Raw genomic sequence first — 26,544 nt, forward strand, 5'->3', positions numbered from 1 at the left:
CTCCGCGTGAGTTCAGTCACGTGCCTGTCAAACGCTCGCGCAGCTGTCAACAGTGAGGAAGCAGCGAGAAGCAACAGAGGAAGTAAAAACTAAAGCTGCTACTCGCAGTGTTTTTGCGTCTACTATTGAGTGTATGCTGTCACCTACGGCTACGTTGGGACTTATAGAAAGATGGCGGCCTCGACTCGCTTTTCAGTAGACCGCCAGTGAAAGAAAACAATGTTTACCACTAGCTGTTGCTTGCTAACTTCTAAGCTAGCTCGCTAACAGTCAGCTGTTGTTATGGTGTGGTTGGGGCGATAGCTGGCTGTTACCCCAAGTGTTCAGTTGTCATATTTGTCCAGAATACCAGGATTTACCAGACTGCAATTTCTACGGTCACTCTGGACGCATGGAACTGGTCGGCCGGCGTTTAATGGCGACTTAAAAAGCTGCATCACCCTGACAGACTCGTCAGCTGTTGTTTGGCAGTTTATCCAGCAGAAACATTGTGTAATAGAATCAGCGAAACTGCTTCAAGATGCATGACGCGTATGAGCCAGTGCCTATTTTACAGAAGCTTCCTCTTCAGATCGACTGTCTTGCGGCTTGGGGTGAGTCTCTTCCAGAGGGTTATTGTCCCTCTGTGTGTTTGCTGTCCTGCTGTCCCGAGTGTCTCAGCTAACATCTCTAAGGCTGGGATGGATGGCACAGTGTGGATACAAAATCTGGGAAAGGAGTCAGAAATATAAATAACCTCTAATAACATTCTTTATAATTAAAAAAGATGTATATTATGCCATATACTTTTTTGTTGTTGATATAAAGCAAAAGTTGGAAAAGTTCCAAAAAAACAGTTTTAAACTACTACAGCAGCTACATAACAAATGTAAATATATAAAAATAATAATAATTTTCACTCAAAAAGAAAAGGGGGGAAATGAATTTTCCCTGTGTGCCTGCATACTCGACTTTGGATAAGAAGATTGTTCCAGAATAATATGTGACCCTGCAATTGTAAAACTCTTTCTCTGTCCTTGCTAATAAAAGACGAAACACAAAACATTTTTGGCGCAAAATAAAAATCAAAAAGTTGGCGCTGATTTTAAACGCTGTTGTAAAGTTGGTTCCCTATTAAACTGTTATGCTTAATATTGTTGTTTTGCATTATGATATACGTTTTATTTGAAGATATTTTCACCAACAGTTTAACTTTGTTTTAGTCCTGTTTCCGTCACACAGATCAACTTACGGTTGCACTCAAAATGTCTTGCAAGCCGCTTCCAATTTCATTCTGCTCTAAACCCTGCAACTGTTGCATGAAAAAAAAGCAAAACAGGTCATGTTTTTTGCTCTATAACTAAAAAAAAACACATAAAAAAAAAAAAACATGGATCCACGTTTTGTAGACTGACTTTCTGTATTAAAAGGGTAACTCATTATATTTCAAACTTCATCCCTGTGTTTGTCCCTGCAGAGGATTGGCTGCTTGTTGGAACAAAACCAGGACATCTTCTCCTGTACAGAATCAAGAAGGATGCAGGTAAAACAGACTGAGTGTTGGAGGTTTACTTCTGATATACATTTTTCAAAGTGTTGGTGGAAAATTTGCGTAATTTGTTTTCTCCTCAGCCACCAACCGGTTTGAGGTGACTTTGGAAAAGTCTAATAAGAACTTCTCCAAGAAAATTCAACAGGTAGGATAAAACTGGGAACAATACCAGAACCAGTCAGTTGTTTTGTTTGTTTTTTTGTTTGTGAGGAAGCATTAGACGTCTTCCTGCTTGGGTGTATTATTCTAAATAAATCTTTTTTTGAAATAACCTCTGGTTTGTTGAGTTCAGTTTAACAAGCATTTTAACATAATTATTGTGTTTCTTCTCTTTCTTCAGCTATACGTCGTCTCTCAGTATAAAATTCTCGTCAGTCTTTTGGGTAAGTTTTAGCGTCCTATTTATCTACTATTTATTCATCATAAATGTGTAGTTCATCCGTTTTCTTGTTTAATTGCTTATTGGCTTAAAAATAGTCTCTAAATACTTGAGATTAAAACCGGTGTTCCAGACCTAACTTTTCTTTATTTAGCTTCACTGCCACAACTTTAAGGTGCAACAATATGTTTTTACAGTTTCTTTACCACCAACAACATTACATATCTAATGGTAATATTGTTAATTTCCAACACAAACATGAAAATTATTATTAAAGGTTGGGGGTACCAGTGCAACCAAAAAAAAAAAGTTTTTCTTTTTGCATTTTTCTTTGGACATGCAACAACACTGTTTGCACTTTTTAAGTCAAGACAAGTCGATTAAGTTGTTCTCCTTCGTGTCTTCTAGAGAACAACATCCACGTCCATGACCTCCTGACCTTTCAGCAGATCACTGTGGTGTCTAAAGCCAAAGGAGCCACGCTGTTTGCATGTGACCTGCAGGTCAGTTAAAGTCTCTCTGGCTTCAACTCTTAACTGCAAATTTTAGCTCTGTCTGTCGCTTTTTAATACCACTACTATTATCAACTAATGATAATAATGAATAAAAATCCTTTGGCCTCAAAAATCATTTTTATAGTCTAAATATAACTTGATTACAGGATAAAAATCTCTTAGGTTGAAGCCTGTCTGCAAAATATTTTTCTCTATATTTGAATATTTGGGGTGACAATATAAGATATTTGACCTTCTTCCTGAGTTTCCTCTTGAGTATTTCTTATTAGCCATGTAGCTAATCAAATTCATGACTTGAGGATCTAAACTCTTGTCCAAGTCTTGTGCAGCTTAGTTCTTGTTATTATCCAAGTACTTCACATTTTGTCTTCTTTCAAGAAGTTGGTTTACTGTAACACATTATGTAGCTGGTCGGAGATAAAATGTTGTCAAAAGCAGCTGCATACCAGAAACTTTGCTTCTAAACTTCTTTTTTTTTTGTGCTTGTGCCACTAAAAACACAACTTCTCTGTGTTTTGTTGGGATTTTATGTGTTTTTGTTTCTTTGTTTTTTTTTTTAGAGAACATTACTAAACAAACAGCATCATGATCATCAATTAACGCACATCGGCCAAAGACGAAGTTATGCAAAAGCTCAAAGCAGCGTTTGGTTATAAAACATTATAACTACCGTAGTTTTGAACATTTTTCAGGAGTGCTGTCAGAAATTAGAGTGTAGAAACTATTGCACACCTGAACACACCACCTCCATAGTCAACATGGTGGTGGCAGCGCCATGCTGTAGAGGCAGGGACATGAAAGCAAACCAGAGCTGAATGGAGGTAAATACAGAGAAATGCTAAATAAAATCCATTTGGAGGCTCTAAAATATTCGAGACTGGAAAGGAGGTTCACTTACGGCAGCTAACTCTAAACTCAGATGCGAGAATGTAACTGTGACTTGAAATCCTAATAACATGCAGTGCATTGTGTCAATCAGTTTGAAGTCTGAGTGCTTTTTCAATGAATACAAATGATTTTTTATTTGTTGGTTGTTTTAATTTTTGCTTCAATTTGAAGTTTTTCTTAAGGATTATTAGTTCATGGATGTCGGTGGTCAAAATGTTCTCGGTTGTGTGTAGAAAAGGAAGTTTGAACACAGTAAACCGCGAATCTTTTGTGCCAAGTGGGAATCTGAAAGCAGAACCATTAGTGAGACACAAAATATGTGAGGGAGAAAAAAAAAAGCCATGTAACATTTATAACACATTTCATAATTTGCTGAAATGAACTAATCCGCTGTACTCCATCCAAAAAATTTAACTGTTTATATAAAGTGACCATCATTTTTGACTTTTCTAGTGTCAAATTAAACATTATGTACTGTATATTTTTTTTTAATCTTCAGCAAACGAGCTCCGGAGAGGAAAGCCTCAGAATGTGTGTGGCGGTGAAAAGGAAACTCCAGCTGTATTACTGGAAAGATAGAGAGTTCCATGAGCTGCAGGTAAATTAAATTACATCAAAACCACGTGAGTCGCCAGTGTGTGTGTAAGTTTAAATTTTCCACACAGCCCGTTTCGACTTCACTGCATTCTGCGTTCTCTGTGTTTTTGTTTCCATTTGTCAGGGCGACTTGGGTGTGCCAGATGTTCCTAAGTCCATGGCTTGGTGTGAAAACTCCATCTGTGTTGGCTTCAAACGGGACTATTACCTCATTCGGGTATGTTTTGGTGAAAAGCACCTCCGCAATTTGTCTTGTAAGTGAAAGTAGTTCTCAGGAGAGTTGAAGACTCTAGAAAACACTTTAATCTAAGCCAAGACATATGAAAAACCACAGCACTTCACCGAATATGTTTGTATTTGAGGTGTTTAGCAACGGATAAGCTGATATATGTCTTTCTTTCTCATCATATTTTTTGGGTTTTATGGTAATTTTTGTAAGATCTCTCATAGGTTATGTTTATATTTGAATGAAATCAGTTGCTTGTTTGTCTAATCACACATTTGGACTCTGTTTGCTGCGAACCAGCTGGATGGCCGCGGCTCCATCAAGGAGCTCTTCCCCACTGGGAAACAGTTGGAGCCTCTAGTTGCCCCGCTGGCTGATGGGAAGGTGGCTGTTGGGCAGGACGACCTCACCGTGGTGCTTAACGAAGAGGGAGTTTGCACCCAGAAGTGCGCCCTGAACTGGACCGATATCCCTATCGCCATGGGTAAGGAGTTATTCCCCAGCATTGACATATGTTTGACTTTAATCAGAAGAGACAGCAAAAGGCGAAGTGAGGCACAAGCGACAACCACACAGATCTCTGAGAAGAGATCTGTGTGGGTTAAATAAGAAATGAAAACTACAAAAAAAGCTATACATACAGTAAATGGACTGCAACTACCAAACAGCAGCTACTAAATAAATAGTGGGTGAATACAAATGTATACCTCACTTTTCAGGTTTTGATTTGCAAAAATATTTGAAAGCCATGCAGAGGCCTGTCACAATAACAAGTTTTGCTGGACAATAAATTGTCCCAGAGGTTATTGCGATAAACGATAATATTGTTGTTTTTGAGGCCAGTTTCACGTAACATGAAGGTAATGACATCATAATGCAAGAACACATCCTCAAACGTCAACAAGCTCTAAATTCGTACCAAGATTTTACGCTGAAACATGAAGGCATTTTAAATATCCCAAGTAATTAAACAAAAATAACAGAAATAACAAATATAATGAATTATGAAGTCGGTGTAAACACAATTGTTCTTTGAAACAAGGATTAGTTGAAATCACACTACATGTAGTTAGAACTGCTAGCTAAAGAAGGTGTCCTAAAGAAGTGATTTACAAATGGAAATGTTTTTCAAGAGCAGTATTTGTGTTTGTGGGACCATAATTGCTGTGGCACAGAGTTGCAGTCACACTTCCCTAAAAAAGAAGCAATAGACAGTTCTACCACTTTTATTGTTATCTCAATATTAACACAAAATATCGTGACAAAACTTTAAGTCCATTTTGCCCAGACTTAAATTCCTGCTGTTAAACTTTATTCAGCTCATAATAATGATTTTAAAAATCCCTGCATTTTTAATAATACTTAATGCTTTTTCAGCAATTTTCTACAAGGTAACTTTATTTTTTAGCTCATCCAATGGCAGGTTTGATGAGTTGTTCTTTATAGTCAAGTAATACTTAAACCCAAGTCAAGTATTTGCTCAAGTTTTACCGTTTTCTCTCTCTGCTGTAATCCAGCTGTCTTTTATCTGTCACAACCATTTTTTGACTTTCATGTGTCGGAAAATGAAGCGTTTACATCATGACTAGTTCACCAACGGTCCATGATGAGCTCTGTAGTTGTTTAAGAAGTTGTGCGTTTCTGTTCTCACCGGAATACAGAAGGGAAAATCAACAAGAGGAAATGAAGCCTCCAAGCACTGGTTTTATGCAGCTTTCAATTTCCTCATCCTCATCCTGCGAACAGAGTGGAGCTGGAAGGCAGAGGCGGACGTGAGCGGCACCGTTTCAGATCTGTTTAAACGGACCGTCCTCAACCGCTCGACTATCCAGGGTCTATAAAGAACAACCTGGAGTTTTTTTTGTTGTTGTTTTTTTTCCTCCCAGGGTGAATTATGTGCCACATATCTACAAAAACTGTTGCCTATTAGCTGGATTTGCAGCAGATGAAATAACCTTAGTGATTATGAATTTCTATAAAGATTTTTCTTTTGTTTTTGTTGTTCCAACTAGAGATGCGCTGATCCGTTTCAGGGCAATAAAATCGAGAACAAACAGTTTCTACCCAGAAGCTGTTGTTGCTCTGAACACAGCAAATCCATCTGAAACCTGATCTTTGTTTATTTTATTTAGTCTTAACATCCCTGCTGTTCTGTGTTTCTTTGAGAGTTTTTAGTTTTTTTAATTTCGTTGTGACATTAAAAGAAATTCTAGTTCTGATTCTGATATTGTCTACTCAGTTCAATTCAACGCTTTGTGTTTTTAGCGACGTCATGATTTATATATTTTACGTTATATTTTGAGTTCTTGTTTGCACGTTCTGACCATTTCAAAAGTTTGTTGCAGTTCATTTTTACATGTTTGACCAACGTAGTCAAGCTATTGTTTTTGTCAGCTTATTATTTATTTTACACTAGTTGCTATACTCCTAACTGCACTGACTGAACAAATAAAAGTTGTGTTGTAAAGCTATTAAGTTTGCTTTATAATTTAGTAGACCTAGTAAATTTAGGTTTGGGTTTAAAAAAACAAACATTTTGAGTCAGTCCAGGACTGTTTTTCTGTATCGGATCGGTATCGGCCGACACGTAACCTTAGACATCGGTATCGGAAGTGAAGAAAGTGGATCGGTGTGTCCTTAGTTCCTGGCCCATTAAATTCAGTTTCATTTAGTTCTGGTCACAAACTTTCTCATAATACCCCTGTCTTTCCTTTTAAGCTGGAAAAAAAAACGGTTTAACGCAAACAAATAAATATAAAAAACGTTTTCTTTTTTATCTCCGCAGAGCACCAGCCTCCCTACATCATTGCGGTCCTCCCTCGGTACGTGGAGATACGGACCTTAGAGCCACGGCTGCTGGTGCAGAATGTGGAGCTGCAGAGGCCGCGCTTCATCACCTCAGCAGGGTGAGACGGACTTCACAGCCATAAACGAAGATGAGAAAAAAAAAGTGGAAAACCCCCCCGATGTTGTCTACTTTGACATAGAAGACTGACCTTTTTGTAACAATCTCTTTTCAAGTAAAGCGTCTGACTTTTATTTGTGTTTCTCCGCTATGGAAGATAAATTTGTTTTGCTAGCTTCTCATAATAGCTTTAAAATCGACCGCATTTTAAGCATTTCAATTTGGAGGCTGCAATTATTAGAAACAAAAAGGACTGAGTCGGTTTGTTTTGGGGGGTTTTTTCTCCCTCTTCACCAATTTGTTGCCCCATTCCAGACATATGTGTTACCATTTCATCCCGTGCTACTCCCGTTTTGTACCTGCATGTTAAATTTATTTGTATATCACCGTTCAAATGCAGAGTAATATCAAGATTTATACAGAAAAAAGAACAAGAAGGCACTAAAACAAAAAGGAACAATGCATCAAAAAGTCAAGAAAAGCATAAACAAATAAGACGTAATGACATGAAAGAAAGAAACATTCCAAGTATTTAAGTAAACTTTGGCCCTTCCAGGTAAACAGTCATGTTTTTCAGTCCTGATTAAAAGGAATCAAAAGTTTCTGCACATCTCAGGTTTTGAGGCGCTCGCTTCCAGAGATGAGCGCTGCAGAAACGACATGTTGCCTCATATTTACTTCTCATGCTGGTAACACTGAGCAGGCAGATCTCCGATGAGCTGAGGCTGCTTCTGCACATGGTTCCTACCCGATTACCACCTATGAAATGCACATAAACCCAAAACTATTCAGCAATCCAGCCCTATTCAGATACAGTGCAGTTTGATTGTACAGTTTCTAAAAAAAAAAAAAAAAATTTGTTGATATTGTATCTTTCTGAGTTTTTATTTATTCTGTCCCTCGACCACACCGAAAATTTTTATAATTGACTTCTGCATGTAGGATTTGTCTATTGGAGTCGTCTAATTTAATTCCCCCTCCGAGTATAAATGGGACACAACTTTAAATTCTTCAGGGTACATAATGTCCTGTAGGGTGTATACAATTTTTTTTCTTTCATGGTCAGTTAGAAATACAATCGAGAGCTCAAAGTACATAAATGAAGGATTATATATTAAAAAAACAAACAAACTGCAAAGGTAGGTGGTGGGGAAAAGGACATGCAGCCCCAAAAACTAACAAAATAAAACGGTCAAAAGTAGATTTTGATAACTATTGGTCTGCAATGTGTTTCTTCTTTATATAATGTGAGAACAGTTTCATTTTGAGGGCTTTTCTCATCTTCGCTGCTGATGTTCTGTGCTTGTATCTAAAATGCTTTCTCTTCCCTCGCAGGCCGAACATCGTGTACGTCGCCAGCAACCACTTCGTCTGGCGCCTGGTGCCGGTGTCGATAGCCAGCCAGATCCAGCAGCTTCTCCAGGACAAGCAGTTCGAGCTCGCTCTTCAGCTGGCGGTAAGCACGAGCTGCAGAGCTCGCGTTTTATTCCCCCGAGAATTCAGCCTACCTGTGGCTTAAATGCAATATAAAATTAGACTAGAAATCCAATTTTGATGAGGTGCAGCTATAAAAAAACGTTTCCTAAAGTAGTCTTCTTGCATGCCAGTGCTCTTTACGCAACAAAATAACTAAAACTTTAGGGTGGATCACATTTCCCTTTTATATTGTTATTTTTTTTCTTTTTCAGAAAATGAAGGACGATTCAGATGGCGAAAAGAAGCAGCAGATACATCACATCCAGAATCTTTACGCCTTCAACCTGTTTTGCCAGAAGAAGTTCGATGACTCCATGCAGGTGTTTGCTAAACTTGGTACAGGTACGACTTCTCTGGCACGAACGGGACACACACGGGTCAAATCTACGCAAAATACTGCAGCTGTACTCATGTTCTGTCCAATTTTATTTACGCAACAACCTCAGCCGACCAAATGGCACAATCATTACAACAGCATAGATATTTAAATGATAAAATAGGAAATAAAAATAAGTTTGACAAAAATAATATAAAAAAAAAACGATAATAAAATTGTCAGTAAAATATCCACAAATAATAGAAACTAAGACATACTTAGTTTCAGTTGTGGCAATTTCCCCAAAACTCGAATCAATAAGGACTCGGTCTTTTCCTTTTATTTTTTATTTATTTTAGGTCGTGGTTTTTTTTCTGTCACAAATTGGCCTTGAAAATGAACAAACAGACTGGAAATTTTAAAGGATTGTTTTTGGTTTTGCTGGATCAATTCTCGGTGCATATTTATAATTATTTCGTCACTGTTTCATATTTCCTATTGAAACAGAATTTTATGAGCTCATATGTAAGCGTCACATCTCTGTAAAAATGTAACTAAAAAATTAAAAACGCTCTAAATGGCTGATGAAACATGATTCTTGCCGCCTTCTTTTTTTCCCATTGCGTTAATGTGCTGTAAATTTTTTAGAATACTTATTAAAATCTTGTCATTTTACATATTTGTTCTGTGGCCGGCAGATCCCACGCATGTGATCGGACTTTACCCGGACCTGCTCCCATCAGACTACCGCAAACAGCTGCATTACCCCAACCCTCTGCCCAGCTTGTCTGGGGCCGAACTGGAGAAAGCTCATCTGGCTCTTATTGATTACCTCACCCAGGTGTGTGTTTATGACAAAAGGCGTTAAATAAAATACTCTGCCTGTGTGAAAATGCTTAGATATTGGGATAACATAAATTGTGGTAAATTAAAAAAAAACCCTCTTTCGTTTGTTTGGTTCTCACAGAAACGCAGCCATCTTGTCAAACAGCTGAATGACACGGGCCCGTCCACAACGTCTCCGCTCATGGAGGGAACGCCGACTATTAAGAGCCGCAAAAAACTCCTGCAGATCATCGACACCACGTTGCTCAAATGTTATCTGCACGTAAGACCAAAGTGACATTTGTTAATTATTCGCTCACATCTGGTTTATTTATTACACAGGGTTTTGAAAAACTCTTCGCACCCTTTAGAATTATTTCACGTTTTGTCACATTATGACCACAAACTTCAGCGTCTGGTTTGTGCATTTATATTAACAAATAAAAGTATAAAAAGTGTTGCGTACATTTGCACTCGGCGCCTTTGAGTCGCAAATTAATAGAACAATCATCAATCACTGTTGATTTTATCATTTTTTTTGGAGATGTCCTGATCAGCTTTATATCCACTGATAGAGATTTGTTTCTATTCTTTGTAAAATATCATAAAGTCAGTCAGATCAAATGGAGGTACTGTTTTCAAGATTGGCTACAGATTCTGTATTGGGCTTAGGTCTGGACTTTGACTGGGTCATTAATCTTTAACTCTGGCTGCATGTTAAAGGTCGCTTTGCTGATAGAAGATGCACGTCCACTCCAGTCTCGCGTTTGCAGCCCCCTCAAAACAAATGTACCCCCACACCATGATGCTGCCAACACCATGTTTCACTACGGTTATGTGTTCAGTGTGATGTGCAGTGTCAATTTCTTATTCACGTGTCACTTAAAAGCAGATGCAGCTTCTAATTTTATTATTACTAAGTAACGCTGATTTCAGTTTCCACTGATAATCTGCCTGAAAACTACTTATTGAAGTCTTGACATACAGATAAGAAAACCTTATGTACAACAAAACACAACCTCACTTTTAGATGCGCTAAAATTGGAAGATACATCCTGAAGATGACAACAAAACAACTTTTTTGTGTTTTGATTGTTTAACTGTTACATATCTGATGAGGCAGAGGTCGTGCTGGGGTTCTGTACTGGGAGTGATGGACTCAAGTTTTTAAACGTTGTTTTTTGTTCGTCTGTTCCTTGCAGACCAATGTGGCCCTCGTCTCTCCCCTCCTTCGACTGGAGAACAACCACTGCCACATCGAGGAGAGCGAGTACGTTCTGAAGAAGTCTCAGAAGTACAGCGAGCTCATCATTCTCTACGAAAAGAAGGGCTTGCACCAAAAAGGTAAGCAGCTCTCGATGGAAACACCTTAACAGGTCGGATTGTCACAAAAATTCGACTTTTTACATTTTGCACGTCACTGTTAAATAAAGTATTCCTTTATTTTATTTTTATCTCTGTTTAAGATGTTTTGCTGATGCTAGGAGGTCACCTAAAATATTATACGTTGAATGATAGGATACATGTAGCGTATGTCTCTGCAAAATTAAAAGATACAAATTTCTTTCTTGTGGCCATTTGACTTCTTATAACTTCTTTCAGCAATGGGTTTCTGCTCACCACTACTTCGCCTAGTCCACGTCTAATAGTTTCCCAGAGAACAGATTCTCCCACGCAAACTTATATCTTTTTTACACAAGATTGTGATTGACAGCGCTAAGCCCCGCCTCCTTGCCCTGATTGGTTGTTTCTAGTTGGCACTGGGAGAAGTCAGATCATCTCAATGTTTTCACAGATTAACTGAATCATACCGTATTGTCACGACATGGTGACAGTTTCAACAAACGCATAAAAAACACTTTCTATAGAAAATTACATAATGCAGCTTTAACAAGTCTATCCCAGAACAGTCTGGTTCTGGTTGAGAGCGAACATGTATTTGTCAGAAAAAATACTGAAATGCTTGACAGATTGCCATCACTGCAAAAACACAAAATTTGACCAAGTATTTTTGGTCTAGTTTCTAGAGAAAATATGTTAATACACTTGAAATGACACTAAACTAGCTTAAAAGTAAATTTTCAGCAAGATGAAAAAGTTGTTGAAAAAGTTCCAGCTCCATTGGCAGATTATTTAACTTGTAACAAGAGGTTTTCCTATGTTGTAAGTGGAAAAATCCACCAATAGAACAAGTGGGGTTTTTTTTGGTCAATATTAAAGAATTATTTACTTAAAATAAGCTCTTACTTCTTGCTAAAAAGTTACTTATGAGTTAGTTTTGTCTCATTCTAAGTATACTAAGATATTTGCACAATAAACTAGGCCAAAATTACTTTGTAAAATATTTTGTTTTTGCAGTAATAAAATATTTTAACAGCAACCAAATGACTGTCTAGAAAGAACAAAGATGGGACAATGAATACGGCTCTATTGTTTTCTTTTGGCTGGTTAAAGTCCAGCTCTTTGATAAGTGTGCAGATCGAAATCACCATTTATGATTTACGCATTTAAAACATCGACTTTTTACAGTCCTCATTTGCTTTGTCATTGTCTAATTACGGAAATAAAATGTTTTATTCGAATGTGAAAGTTACTATGAGTCAGCTGAAATATAGCTGTTGTCACAGTCTGAGTTGTTTGTGTTGTTTATTTGCCGCAGGCCTCGGCTTGACAGTAGAAAGCAGAGCAAGTGATCCGCTTCATCATCTGCTTTTTTTCTTTGAAACTCGGGTTTTAAATTAGCGGTTTAAATGTCAGCCCTGCTCCATATTTGTCAGCTGTCGTCTCATTTCGCTCCAGCTCCGATCATTTCTTCGAATATCTTCGGTCAGAGTTGCACAATGCGGCCATTATAAGCCCAGTTGGTCCATTACGGAGAACATCGCCGGGCACTGGTTGACTGCTCGTAACAAAGCCGAATCCTTCGGGGTTTGGGAGTCAGCTCTGTGAGGCTACGCAGTCAGAGGAGCTTTCCTCCATAAATCACAGCGGTTTGCTCTTTGTGGTCTCGGCCCATTCTGGACGCCGCGGGCGCAGCTGGTCCTAGTAGGCCTGCCCTGATTTATGCCTGTGATGTCACGCTTCTCAAGTTTACCTCTGAATTAAAAGCAGCTGTTTGTAGCCACCAGCTAATGCTGTGGATGTGCTGGGTTATGTCATGTGGCGTGCGACAAACACGACCTCCTGCTCTGCCGTATAAACCGCTAATCACGCGTTCCCTCCCGCTGTGTCGTCACCCGCCGCCATGTTGTTGTTCTCACTTTGTTTGCTCTGTTTCAGCCTTGCAGGTCCTGCTGGACCAGTCCACCAAGGCCAACTCTCCTCTGAAAGGTCATGAGCGAACCGTCCAGTACCTCCAACGACTGGGTGAGACTCAGCCGAGTTGACTGATTTAAAGGATTTGTGCCTCTTGAACTTTTCCAAGTGTTTTTTCCATGTTGCTCCCGCAATCTTGGATGCATTTTATTGGGATTTTATGTGATGAACATGAAGTATGGCAATGTCAAGAAGTGGAAGAAAAATAACATTTATATCCAGATATTTTAGCCTGTTTTTCTTTGAACAGCTAAACCTCAGTCTGACGGAGGGTGGACATGAATTTTCAAGTGGATTTAAGTTTTGTGAAAATGAATTTCTTCCACACCACCTTGTTTTTCCATTTTGTTTTTAGGCAGCATGCAGGTCAAAAAGTTTCATTTTGGTCCGCATGTTGATTGTGTGATTCTTACGATTTTCCTTTTTTTAAAACAGTGGTTGTTTCTTGCCACACTTTTCATAAAAGCCAGGTTTGTGTGGTGAAACTAATTGTTTCTATTAGCTGATTCTTACTAATTAGGTGACTTCAGAGCACAATCAGTTGCTCCGCTCATTTATTTAGGGCTGTGAGAGTAAAAGGGGCACAAAGTACATTTGGGATCAGATGAAATCTCAATAAATGCTTTACTTGCAGTTGTAACGAGACAAAATGTTCAAAATATTTTTGCAAGGCATGTGGGTTTTTTTTTAATGTTTGCACTGAATAGATTTTAGTTTTTAGTTCAGCAATATTCGTATTGCTGGACATAATACTCATATAAATATCTGAATATTACTGGACATATTATCTAATATGATTCACTTATTGTTGGTGTTTTTGTTATTGCTGTTAGTTTTGTTTTGGTTTTATTGGTGAGATTTGAAGACAGAAATATTGTTAATCTACCGTAATTAAAATTAAATGCACTAAAATCAAGCACATGTTATAACGCATGTATTTAATTAATATTAAATACATACAATATTGGTGGAGTAACTATTAAATACAGGTTTATTTGTTGTTTGTGTGTAATAAAAGTAAGATTATGTAGGCGAACAAAGAGCAGGAATATTGATACATTTAACTTCCTTGAATGTGTAAAGCAAATTTTTGACCTTATGCTTTGTGCAGTAAGTATTTTTGTATAAATTTAAAAAAATAAAATGAACAAAAATCAACTGTTTGTAATTCCCCACCTTGTGAACTTTTCTCACTCACAGGATCAGAGAATCTGGGGATAATCTTGGAGTTTTCTCCCTGGGTGCTTAAAATCTGTCCTGAGGATGGCCTGAAGGTGAGCAAACATATTTTAAAGGTAATTGCATAAAAATGTTTATTTATTCTCCACTTTGTGTCCCAGCTACAGTAGCAAATAGGAAATTCAAGTTACGGAAATATCTTGTTTTGTTTTTTTATATTGGCTTGTTTTGAAAATGTCTCCTCCTCTTTAGATCTTCACTGAGGATCTGCCTGAGGTGGAGACTTTGCCCAGAGACAAAGTGCTGCAGTTCCTGAAGGAAGGCTTCGTGGAGCTGGCCGTCCCGTATTTGGAGCACATCATTTATGTGTGGGACGAGAAGGGCCCCGAGTTTCACAACGTGCTTATTCAGCTGTATCTGAGCAGGGTTCAAGGCCTGATGAAGCAGTACCTCAACTCGCTGCCAGAAGGTTTGTTGAGCAGAAGCTCCCGGCACTGAAAGGTTTTCCTTTTTTTTGAGGGGGGGGACAGAAGTGGGTATGTTTTTGCAATCCGAGGAATTTTACTTTTAACCAAAGATGGTGTCATTCTTTCTAATGGTAGGATGACACAAACCGACATTCAAAGTTGAGTTACTTGTCCTGTCATCTAAGCATTGTTAAATGGAAAGACCGTGTATTTAGAGAGCGAGTATCCATCGTCTCACGATCAGTGCTAATGAGATTGTTTTCGTTTTGCGTAGGGGTTTCTGCCGTTCCTGCCGGCCAGGAGCAAGGTGAACTGGGAGAGTTCAGGAACAAGCTGCTGTCTTTTCTGGATATTTCCACCAGCTATGAACCTGCCAGACTCATCAGCGACTTCCCATTTGATGGTAGGAAATGTTCCTGACGCTCTGCTGCTTCTGCAAATGTGTTAATAACTTTGTAAAGATGTTTAAAGAACCTGGAAAACCTTATTGATTTCAGTTGCTTAATCTCTGAGCGAAGAGAATCCACCAGATTTCTATTTGAGATGTCCTTAACAGTTAACTTGAGTCATTTTCATTTATTCTACGTATTGATGCTTTGTTTCCAGGGATGGAAACCACAGGAAAAAACTTTGAGTTTATCTTTTTTCTGTTTAACATTTCCCTTGGTGACGAACCCCACCAGTACAATCGTCTATTTGTGCTTCATATACCACCAAAAATAAATAAATAATCTGCGTCGGCCAAAATCAGAATTGGCATGTTAGACTTTTTAAAGATCGTGAATCGGCCAGAAAACTGCAGTCGGTTCACCTGTAGCTTAACAATTGATCTTTGGAGATCTTAAACATATCCACACAATCGACAGAACATTCCAAAGTGGAAAAAAAACAAACTTGAAAATGATTCTTATGCATCTTGTATGTGCTGTCTTTGTTTAGATCTTATCATTTATATGAATATCTCATCTGTTTCTCTCCATCTTTTAATCAAATATCTATTGTATCTTTCACTCTCCCTCTCGCTATCGTATATATTTCCTTACCAAGCAAGAGGGAGTCATAATGCCATAAGAGACGGCATTACACATATAAACACATAAGTTATATTTATAAACGAGAATATAAATTACATATTTAACAGCAGTAAAGTATCAAGTGTTTCCCATTGTTTCTGCTCGATGTAACTTAGAAAAATGTGGCACTCCAGCCCAGCGGTTTTCGGCTGCCTCGCTGACCTTGTTCTCCTTGTTTTGCATCTCTAAGGGCTGCTGGAGGAACGGGCTCTGCTCCTGGGTCGCATGGGAAAACACGAGCAGGCGCTTTTCATATACGTTCATGTTCTGAGCGACACCCGCATGGCCGAAGAGTGAGTACCTGTGCAAACGCCTCGCCTCAAATAACAGCAGCCTTCTGAGCGCTCACTGGAATTAAGATGAGCAAATATTGTCTGATTCTGAATCACTTTGTTGCCAAAAGTCATATTTTAAAGGGAATTTCTTTCTGTAAATTATAAGAGCAGATGACTCATTTGAACTGTTATGACTATATAAAACTCTACGAGCGTTTTTTTGTGGCTTTGAGTCCTTGATTATGATTTTCTCTTCTTTTATCATATAGATACTGCCACCGGCATTATAACAGTTCAGTGGAAGGAAATAAAGATGTAAGTACTTTTGTTTTTTCTCCTGTTTTTATCACATTCTGCAATAAAAGCCATCATCACAGCAGAGAAACTACAGCACATCTTTCTAACCAGGAGAAATCTAGTAAATAAACTAAAGCTCACAAATAATTATATTTATAACTTGGCTGTTGGCGTTCAGTTCAATTGTTAGGAAAGTTGGAGGAGAGATGGTGAGTCAGGGAGTGAAGGAAATTAGAGAGGAGGAAGACAGCGGTGAGGTGTGCTGTGGGAGTCGCAGATGGGTTTGAAGTACATCAGGGATCTGCTCTGAGACCCTTCCACTTTCAGAGGTTGAGAAATCAGGCAGGTTGTAATGTTTGCAGATGACGTTGCACTACGTGGTGTGTAGAGGAGAACTTGGGGAGCATCATTTTTCTTTTCTTTTTTCAGAGATAAAAAGAAAAACATCTTAATTACAGGCAAAAAATGGATGAGTTTCTCTACAGGCTGGGGGGAAAAAAAGGAAACTTGTGTTTATAAATGGTGTTTCAGTAAAGTAGAGCTTAAATACTTTATATTACAGTGATAAACATTTTCTTCAGTCACTTTTTTGGTGTTTTCTTTTTTTTGTCCCACTAATTACTGAATATAAATATAGATGCAGAAATTAATTCTCAGGGTAACTTCTGATGAAGTTTTAACCTGCTGATGTTGATTTTAGCTGACTTTTTAAAATATCTTATCATTAAAATAAAACTTCACATTTTTTCTGGTTTTCCTGGTTGTTATGTATTTATTACATGGAGCAGAAATAACATCACTCAGCATGTTTTAGAGAAAGTAGTCTCTAAAACCTAACAAAACCAGTCCAATATTTTCAGATGAAGCATCCTCTGACAGACACAGGCTGAAAATCATAAAGCAGAGCAACTCTGCCTTCCTGTTATCTTCTAAAAGTCCTCTCACTTTCTCTATCTCGTCTGCTGCTTGAATGATCTAAAAGTAAAACCTCAGTGTCTGCCTCCGTAGCTCGTTCATTCTGATTGAATTTAGCTAAAACAAGATAGAGCTTGAATGTAGGGAAGATTGAAGTGCTGTGACTCTGCCTCGCAGGTTTATCTGTCTCTGCTGCGGATGTACCTGTCCCCCCCTGACGCCCACTGCCTGGGGCCCATTAAGATGGAGCTCACTGAGCCTCAGGCCAACCTGCAGGCGGCCCTGCATGTCCTGGAGCTGCACCACAGCAAGCTCAACACCACCAAGGTAATCACTTCTTGTACACTTTGCACTTTTAAAGTTTGCACTTCAGTTCGGAACTTTTGCCATGAATAAAAGATGGAGGCTTGAGTAACAAACTTGAGTTGCAGCCTTGTTGTTTTTTTTTCTCTCATTCTTCAGAAAAAGGTGTACCTGCAGCAACAATGCTAATTTATTCAGAATTTTCCAGAATACTTTATATTACAGTGATAAGCATTTTCTTCAGTCTTTTAAGTAATATGTCTTTTAAATCATTAAGAAGTCATGACCCCGTGGATTCAGAAACAACTTGGGCACTGCAAAAACACCACATTTTATCAAGTTTTTTTGCTGTAGTTGTAAACATCTTGGTACACTTGAAATTAGACAAACTAGCTTACTAGCTAACTTTTCAGTAAGCTAGCTTCTTTTAAAGTCAATAAATTCCTTAATGTTGATGAAAAACAAGCTGCAGATTATTTCACTTAACAAAAATGTTTCCCATGTTTTATTTGAAATAATCTGCCAGTGGAACTTGTAGTTTTTCATCGATATTAAGGAATTATTCACTTAAAACAAGCTAGCTTGCTGAAAAGTTAGCTAGTAATTAGTTTTGTCTCATTTCAAGTGTATTAAGATATTTGCACTAGAAACTCGACCAAAAATACTTGGTGAGATTTGCAGTGCGTCTCTTTTTCTATGTCACGTTTTGAATCGTTGACCTGTTTTTTTTTTTTTAAACCCATATTTTTGTGGCCGCCGTTTCTCCAGGCTATGAATCTGCTCCCAGCAAACACTCAGATCCAGGAGATAAAGGTCTTCCTGGAGAGCGTCCTGGAGGAGAAGGCCCAAATGAAACGCTGCAACCAGGTGTTGAAGAGTCTGCTGCAGGCCGAGTTCCTCAGGGTGAGATCTGGGAAATGTCTTTATGGTAGATCCGATTGATAGTGCGATGCCTAAGTGGAGAGATTTTGTTCAGGCATATTCCTGGGGGCCTTTTTAGAACATAATCTGATACACTGTTAAAGAAAATCCTAAAGGGATTGGACATTTACACAATACTTGAAAACTTTCTGGTGTAGATCATTCAGGGGATTCTTCATGATGCTGAAACATCGGTGTTGCTCAGTATGATCTCATCTGATGGATGGATGTTCTTTTCTCTTTTTTTTTTTTTGTCTGTCTTGCTGATGTCTAGTTCGGGGAAAAGATGTTGAAGCTGATTTTGTGTCTGTTCTCAGGTGCAGGAAGAACGAATCTTCCACCAGCAGGTTAAATGCGTCATAACAGAAGAAAAAACCTGCAGAGTCTGTAAGAAGAAGATAGGAAACAGGTAACATGATCTCATATAAGAGATGACTCAAAATGTGAAACGAATAGGGGAAAATAATTACTATGTTTTATGAGTTGTACTTTTTCAAATTTACTGTTTTCTAATTTGATGAAATGGGATAGAGTGCCTTGCATGAGCCTTGAAACATTACAACACATTTCAAACTCAAGGCCCGGGGGCCAAACCCGGCCCTCCAACGCTTTTCATGTGACCCTCTTGACTCTAGCGGGACACATGAATTGGGACCCATTCTTAAATATTATTTCATTAGGCAGTTTTTCACTAAATTGAGTTTTGTGGTTGTAATATTAGAAAATGTGGGAAAGGTCGAGGGCTCCGATTTCCCTCCAGGATGTTGCGACGTATTTTTTTGTTGATGTTGCGGCCTAAAATTTACTGATCTTGTGGCAACTTTTTGGAATGGACGATGGTGTGGGAGTGTCAGATGAAAGAAGGGTTGTCTTATTCCATGTATCATTAAAAAACAGCGACAGTTTCATCAATCGATGAAATTCCTCCCGGATTCCCCAGAAAATGCGTTAAAAGCGGCCATGTTGGAGGACGTTGGTCAGATTTGCGGAAAAATTGCAATGACCAGTGAAAATTTAAAGTCTGTAGAAAAATTGCGAAGGATGAGTGAATTTGAATTAAATGTGACCTATTGTGCTTCCTTGAACTAGTCTATACGAAACATGCTCATTACATTTCTTTTTTTTTTTTGCACAAAATAATTCTTAGTGAGATTTTAATCTGCTCCTTTTAGAATGAGCTGTTTTAAGGCCTGTTTACACTCACTCGTGAAAATTGGAAGTAGAAAACAATGAGTTGTGCATAATACGTTCCCTTTAATAGTTCTAATAGTCGCAACTTCCTGCAGGAACTGACTTTAACTAAGCACAGCAGTATTCCTTTCAGGTTGCATTCATAGTTTTTGCAGTTTTGGTGACGCTTCGTAGTACGTCACGTGGAATGGAAGGATAATAATAAATCCTCTGGTTGTCTTTCAGTGCGTTTGCCAGGTATCCCAACGGCGTGGTGGTTCACTATTTCTGCTGCAGAGATCGCAGCGTGTGTCCCACTGAGCAGTAAAATCCTCTTCTCACACTGACAAATAAAACCCCCCCACCCTCCACCTCCCTGCTGCGGCCTTCGCCGCTCGGCCATGTTGGAATTAGAAACATATTTGAAGGACTGCGGCGTTGGTTTATTATGCCCTTCTGCTGCCACAGAGCAGAACAGGAGCAGTGCTGAAGTTGTTCCCCTCTCAGCATACATGAAGAAACAGGAAAACGTCGGGAGACGCTCAACGGGAACGCAGAGAGGAAGAAGGAAAGAAAGAAAGAAAGGAAGATCAAGACAATCCAGAAGCAGGTGCCGCTGTAACCACATAAAGGATTTGCTGCCTTACAGGCACAGCGCCCTGGAAGATTATTGACAGCTGGGATTGCAGAAGTAAGCGTGTCATCTCTGATTACTACAGTTTATTATTTATGTTTTGTTTTTGTTTTGCTTTCACGTTCCCTCCACTACTGTAACTCATCGCAGGCCTCAAACACGCCTCGATATGCCATACTGAGTGCTGCAGTACTGTTAAATGCCTTCTGTGACTCTGAAGATTGTACAATGAAATGAGATGTCACTCATAACGTTTTGTTGTGACTATAACAGACTATAGTGTTTTCTATTGAATAGTGTCCATTTAATATTATTCATAGGTCAATCCTCAGTTCTTACCCAACTACATCCACTGTTATTTTTAAACATTTGTCTTTTTTTGTGGCTTACAGGTGCATTAATCAAAATCCAAATGTTTATTCGGTAACGCTTTATTTGAAGGGGTGTGCATAAGACCAACATTACACTGTCATACACATGATGTAACAGCTTTCATGAACATGAAGGAGTCTTTATGAATATTTATGACTGTTGTCATAAAGTGCCGTTCGGTAAATAATGAAACTTTTAATGCAAACTTGCATTAAAAGTACTTTAAAAGTGTCAACTTGGTATTTATTTGGTAAATAATTACATTTTTATACAAAATTGGATTAAAACTTACATTAAAAGTCAATTGAAAGTGTAAAATTTGCATTAAAAGTCTCATTATTTACCAAATGACGCTTCATGACAACAGTCATAAACATTCATGAAGACTGCTTCATGTTCATGACAGCTGTTATATCGTGTTTATTACAGTGTTATATCAGTCTTAAGACTGACATGACATAATACTTCAAATAAAGCGTTACCGTTTATTCCTGCTTCTGCAATCTGAACAGTAGCCGTCTTTTTATCATTAATTGTGATCTGTTACAGTGAATGCAACATATTTAGGTCTGGACTGTTTCTATAAAACAAAAAAAAACAAAAAAAGACTCTTCTTCACTAACACCAGTGGTTATTAATCGGTTTTCAAACTGTAGCAGTATTCACTCCAAACTTCTTTTGTTATCAGAAGCCTTCAATTGGAAGCTGGACGCTTGTGTCGACTCTTAATGAACGACCTGCACTTTAGTTCTTTTTGATTCTGTTTTTGCAATACTGGAATTATACTAAACTTTTAAGAGGAATGGTGGATGTCTGCGTTTTGAAGGCGACGTTGTTCTGGGACGTGTCTGTTTACTGTTTGTTCAGTGAGCAGAACAGTTTTGTTTACTAAAAAATAAAAAGCATGCAAATGGATGTTTTGCTGGGTCTTTGTTCAAAGGCTGTTTTTCCCTTTAGGGGAGTGTGCATGAAATATGTTTTGTTGGCATGAAAATCAATACTTTCAACTTCTGGTGATGCATTTGAATTGTTTTATTTGTCGGGTCGGTATCAAGCTGCAACATACAACTTCAATTACATTTAAAAATAGGAGCGGAGTGCTTAAATTTCAATTTATGCTCATTTTTCTCAAACCGCACAAATTGAAAAGGTGACCTTTCACTTTTCCTGGCATAATTCTGACAGAATATTTGACATTTCTTCATTTAAATTCACTGTTCCCATGGCGATAACACCCACTTTTAAACCTAGTCCATCAACTTTCGTTCTTTTTATCCAATCCAGACCAAATTTGGACGTTTGTTTGGGTTCCTCAGCTGGTTATGATAATCATCTTTTTTTATTTGCACGTTGCGCCACTTTGACGGTGGAAACCGAGACTGCTCATCGTTCCGACAAGATAATGGTCTCGTGTATAAAAATGTGGATAAAACATAGAAATATTAAGCTTCTATAATGAGTCGGACATCAACCCTATTAAAAAATGTGGCCGGTGCTGAGAAGTCGGGTCTGCGAACCGACCAACACAAATGAGCTTTTTTTTAATAAGTAGTGAAATATTCACAGAATTGAGCCAGAAGCCTGTCGACAGCTACATTACTGTGACTGCATGTTTATATTTGAGCTTTTTGCCCATCATTTTGAACAACTCAAAAAAAAAAAACACAAAATGGTTCAAATTCATCGTAAGCATAAATTAAAAATATAATCATCTGGAGGATGAGTGTGTGTCCACTTCTGGTTGGCATTATAAAAAAGAAAAAAGATTTCTAGTTATTTCTATGCACTGAGGTTATGGCCTATTGTGCTTTTAATAAAATCACCAAGGCAACAAATTGCTCATGTAGCACAACTTTAGCAAATTCTGCTATAATAAATATAATAACATGTTAGGCTTAAGCACAAAGAAACAATTCCTTAATTTATTGGAGATTCCTGATTGATTTTTTGGACTCTGAGCACCAGGCCTTTTCGCCTGTGCTTTTGTTCTGCTCTCGACAAATTCAGTGGGTGTGAATCCTTTCGCAGTCCCCTCTACTTTATTTCATCCTTCCTTATGCCCCCACGACAAGAGGAGAGCCATTTCTGCCTCGTCTTTTCTTCCTTCCTGGGAATTTCTTCACCGTCCTCGGGGCTCTTGCGTCCCACAAACTAACTCTCTTCCACTCGGGCGAGACGGCAGAAGCAACAAAATCACAACAGTCCGACTGCTCGGCAACGCAGCGCAACCGAACGAGACGCCCCCGACGCTTTCTCCGTCTGGGTCTCTCCGGAGGACCCTAATGACTCTTTCATCTGGGGAGGGAGGCACGGTGAAGCCTGGGAACAGCCAGAGCGAGCGCCGCGTGCTTGGCTGTTTTATCTGGAGCTAAAGCGGAGTTGCAGCATTATTGCGAGAGGGTCTCGGGAGACTTTCAAAAATAAAAGCAATGTCCGCTGGACTGGAAGAAACACTGAATAATTCACCTCTCCTCCAGGTTTGTGGAGTTCTCACACCGTCTTTGTTTTTTTTTGTTTTTTTTTACCGCGCTGAGATGCTGTCATGTCTTGGAAGAGTGGGCCGATGTAGAAATGGAAAAGATCTTCCAACTGGAAGCTGCCCAACCAATGGGAGTTTGCCCACATTAAGCCTGGCAACTTCTGCTCTATGGTCTGCACCAGAATGAAAAGGAAAACCCCTGGTCACGATGGGGTGTCTGTCTGATAGATCCAGATAGATAGATTGAGCCACTAAGATAGAACTAGACAGACAGATCCAGATTGAAAGATACATGGGTCTAGTTCTGTACAGATGGCTTGTTCTGGATAGCTAATTTTATTTTGGTCTAGATTGATAGATCTAGACAGATAGTTTTAGATAGATCCATTGTTCTGACTGCTGTTACTCTGTAGGCAGGCTGCCATTACGCTGGCGCTGTAGATATGTGGTTATTTAAGGCACAGCAGAGGGAAGTAATGAGGTAGAGGTGGAAATGTAGGTTGGTCAGGCTCAGACAGTCCCATAATTCAGTTAGAAAACCTAAACAGCAGCTCAGAAATGCTGTTGAAGGGTTTTAACCTCACCAGCCATTTTGAACTCTTTAATCCTGTAATTCTAATTCAAGCCATATTTCATCCATCATAATCAAACTCTATATGAGTGCAAAAATGAGCTCTGATGTGAGCTGGTCTTTAGGTTTCTGCAGCACTCTGGTAAAACAGCAACAGATCAAACCAGATCATAATAAACAGAAAGCTACACAGGGTAAAAATTGAAGGCCTTTGGGTCACAAATCTATTACAGCCCTTAAAACATTCATGTTTCATGCAGACACTAGTAAGGGCCATTAAACGGTAAATGGGCTGAACCGGTTAGCTCCCCTCTCTTCCTGCCGACCTCCCAAGACATGCTGCAGCAAAGCGCCGTGATGTACAGTTGTTGGCAGATGTCTGTGTCTAAATCCCTGAGGTATAATTAGAGGAAGATTTGAAGCATCCAAATATTTGAATACTATTTATCCTCCTGGGAAACATCTGTATGTGATCTGCCTTTTCCCATTTGTGCTGTAGACGCCGTCATCTAACAAGTTCCTTACCAGATCCAGCCCAAGGCGTTGGTGAACCATCCCTACAGGCTGCCGAGAGTCCCCACACTAACTACGACACCTGTTTGTCTGTACACTTATGAATTACGAGCTACAACGGAGATGTTCGGTTCAAAGCATATTTGTTAGCTTGGCTTGGTTATTGCTGTACAAAATTTATTTTTATGAAATCTGACTGACCTGGAGTGTTGGGGTCATTTTAGATCAAGGAAAATAAATGATGCAGCCATAGAGGAGTAAATTTCTGTCAAAAATGCAGAGACCTTTAGATTCATTTCACAGCTTTACAAGAAAAAACTTGGATGTTCTCTGATGTCGAAAAGTAGCGAATTCTCAAGAGAACAAAAAAATGCTTTTCTATGATTAAAGGCAAACATTTTTTTATTTTAAAACTAGGATATTTCAGATATTTTAAAGTCTAAGATTTGTAAAAACACCCAAAAGTGATCAGGAACAAAAATAGCTGTTTTCGAAGATTATAAAGACAAACATTTTTGGCGAGAAACTGCAGAAGTCCTCTGAGATAGAGGAGGTACATTTAGGAGGTGGAGATCTGGATATTTTCTCACAAATCTTGAATTCTTGGGCATCAGAAAAATTCCACATTTTTCTTGTAAATATGTGAAAATGGTGTCAATTTTTATGCTGCGGAAATGTGCTCTTCTCTGACCACATTTATTCTTGCCTCGTCTACCACAGCCTTAACACTTCGATGTAAAAAAAAACAAAACAAAAACAAACGCACACGGCACTTTTCAATTCTTGATTTGGAGAACATTTTTAAAACCGTTTTCCTTCCCGGCTCACAATTACGCTCAATTTTATGCTCCTCTATTTAAAATCCCAACAAAATACAGTGATGTTCGTGGTTGTAGAAACATGAAGACAGAAAAGATAAGAATGAAAACGGTAAGAATTAAACATTGTACAGAAAGATAGCATAATAATAAGAAAGATTAAAATTGTTACGGAGATTAAAAAAAAAAAACAACCTAACAAAATGTATTAATTCAAAATCCTTTCGTGTTTCATATTTGCCTCACATGTTCCTGTGTGAGCCTGCGATGCGTCCTCTCTTATCTCTGTGCTTCCTGTTGCAGCGAGGCGTGTTGTTGCTCCAGGTTGCCCCAGTTGGCTCATCTCCAGCAGGATGCGATGGCCTTTCTGTCAGCAGTTATCTTGTGCAACAAAGCAACAGTCTGCCACACACACCTTGTGTACTTTCCGCCTGACTGGAGCTCCGTATCCTGGAGCTCCACCCATCTGCTCGGAATCACTTCAGGGAAACAGGAGGTGATGGATTGCATTATGATCACCATGTGGGAAATCGCTGTGTGACAGAATGATGGAGGAAAAATAAAAATATTTGAGCATGACTGGGCTGATGGCTAATTAATGGGTATATTTCATCAGGAATCATGCGAGCGATCAATGAAATCAGTGCTTATTGTGAGGAGTAAGGAAAATAATGAGTGGTGGGACTAGATTTAAAAAAAAATGTCATCCAGTTTAATTTTTATTAAACTATATATCAACAAAAGAGCAACATTTTCAATTCAAAACTATTAAATAAAAAGACGTATATAAGCTCAACAAATATTTGTATTGTTTTAAGTCTGTTATGTATGTTATTCAGTCATCAGATCGGTGCAGAGTGTTACTACACCCCGTCTGCTTTCAGCGTTTCAGGAACGGCTGGCGCCAACGCCGGACACGTTTGTGCTGCTGCTACATGTTTAGCATTGAGATGCTATTTTAAACCCGATAGCGTCGCTGTTAGGCGAACTCCTTTCAGCGTAACTTGAACACAACAATAGTCTTGTCCAGCGTCCCATGAGATAACGTTTTGAAGCACAAGTTATAACCCCCCCAGCGGGCCTGAACAGAAGCGGCTTTTTGTCGTCCGTCGCTTGTGCGTCAGATTTAGCGACGTACCGGAAACACCCATATATGTTCCGGCCAGAACTATTCTCCTAAAACAAAAATAATACGGTAATATTATCAGAATCATATTCAATAAATTAGAACATATCCTCTTAGACATTATTTTAGCATTTAGGCAATAGAAATATAATCTTAACTGACCTAAAACAGGAAACCTTTATTATTATTATTATTGGATTCAAGAGTAAAAATAATCATATTTCCCCTTCCAGCTGGGATCCAGGCGTTGCTTGATAAGAACGTGCTTACTGTTTGTTGTTGTTGACTCTTGAGCATCTTGTTTTTGTTAGCAGGGCTGATGTGAGTCAAGCTCTGCCTCATCACCTTCACACTGGGCCCAGAGGTTCTGATGAATTCCTCACAGTCAGTATCTTGCACAGCAGACTCTTACAACATGTACTAGACTAAACTTGCACACATCAAAAGCTGAGGATTAT

At 38.7% G+C, this 26,544-nt stretch overlaps 1 protein-coding gene across 1 annotated transcript; it reads left to right on the forward strand.

Moving 5' to 3' along the window:
• Positions 1-35: 35 nt before the first annotated feature.
• vps39 (VPS39, HOPS complex subunit) lies at positions 36-20,367 on the forward strand. Its single transcript, XM_005810657.3, has 24 exons — positions 36-593; positions 1,457-1,522; positions 1,612-1,676; positions 1,872-1,914; positions 2,319-2,413; positions 3,813-3,911; positions 4,035-4,127; positions 4,437-4,620; positions 6,922-7,042; positions 8,377-8,497; positions 8,730-8,859; positions 9,532-9,674; positions 9,801-9,941; positions 10,861-11,002; positions 12,938-13,024; positions 14,174-14,247; positions 14,405-14,621; positions 14,894-15,022; positions 15,883-15,985; positions 16,237-16,282; positions 17,357-17,506; positions 18,251-18,385; positions 18,721-18,812; positions 19,820-20,367. Exons 1-24 carry the CDS (start codon positions 521-523, stop codon positions 19,899-19,901), a joined length of 2,631 nt encoding a protein of 876 aa, XP_005810714.2. The 5' UTR covers positions 36-520; the 3' UTR covers positions 19,902-20,367.
• Positions 20,368-26,544: the final 6,177 nt, after the last annotated feature.

The sequence above is a fragment of the Xiphophorus maculatus genome, chromosome 19 (assembly GCF_002775205.1).
Source record: "Xiphophorus maculatus strain JP 163 A chromosome 19, X_maculatus-5.0-male, whole genome shotgun sequence".
Lineage (NCBI taxonomy): Eukaryota > Metazoa > Chordata > Actinopteri > Cyprinodontiformes > Poeciliidae > Xiphophorus > Xiphophorus maculatus.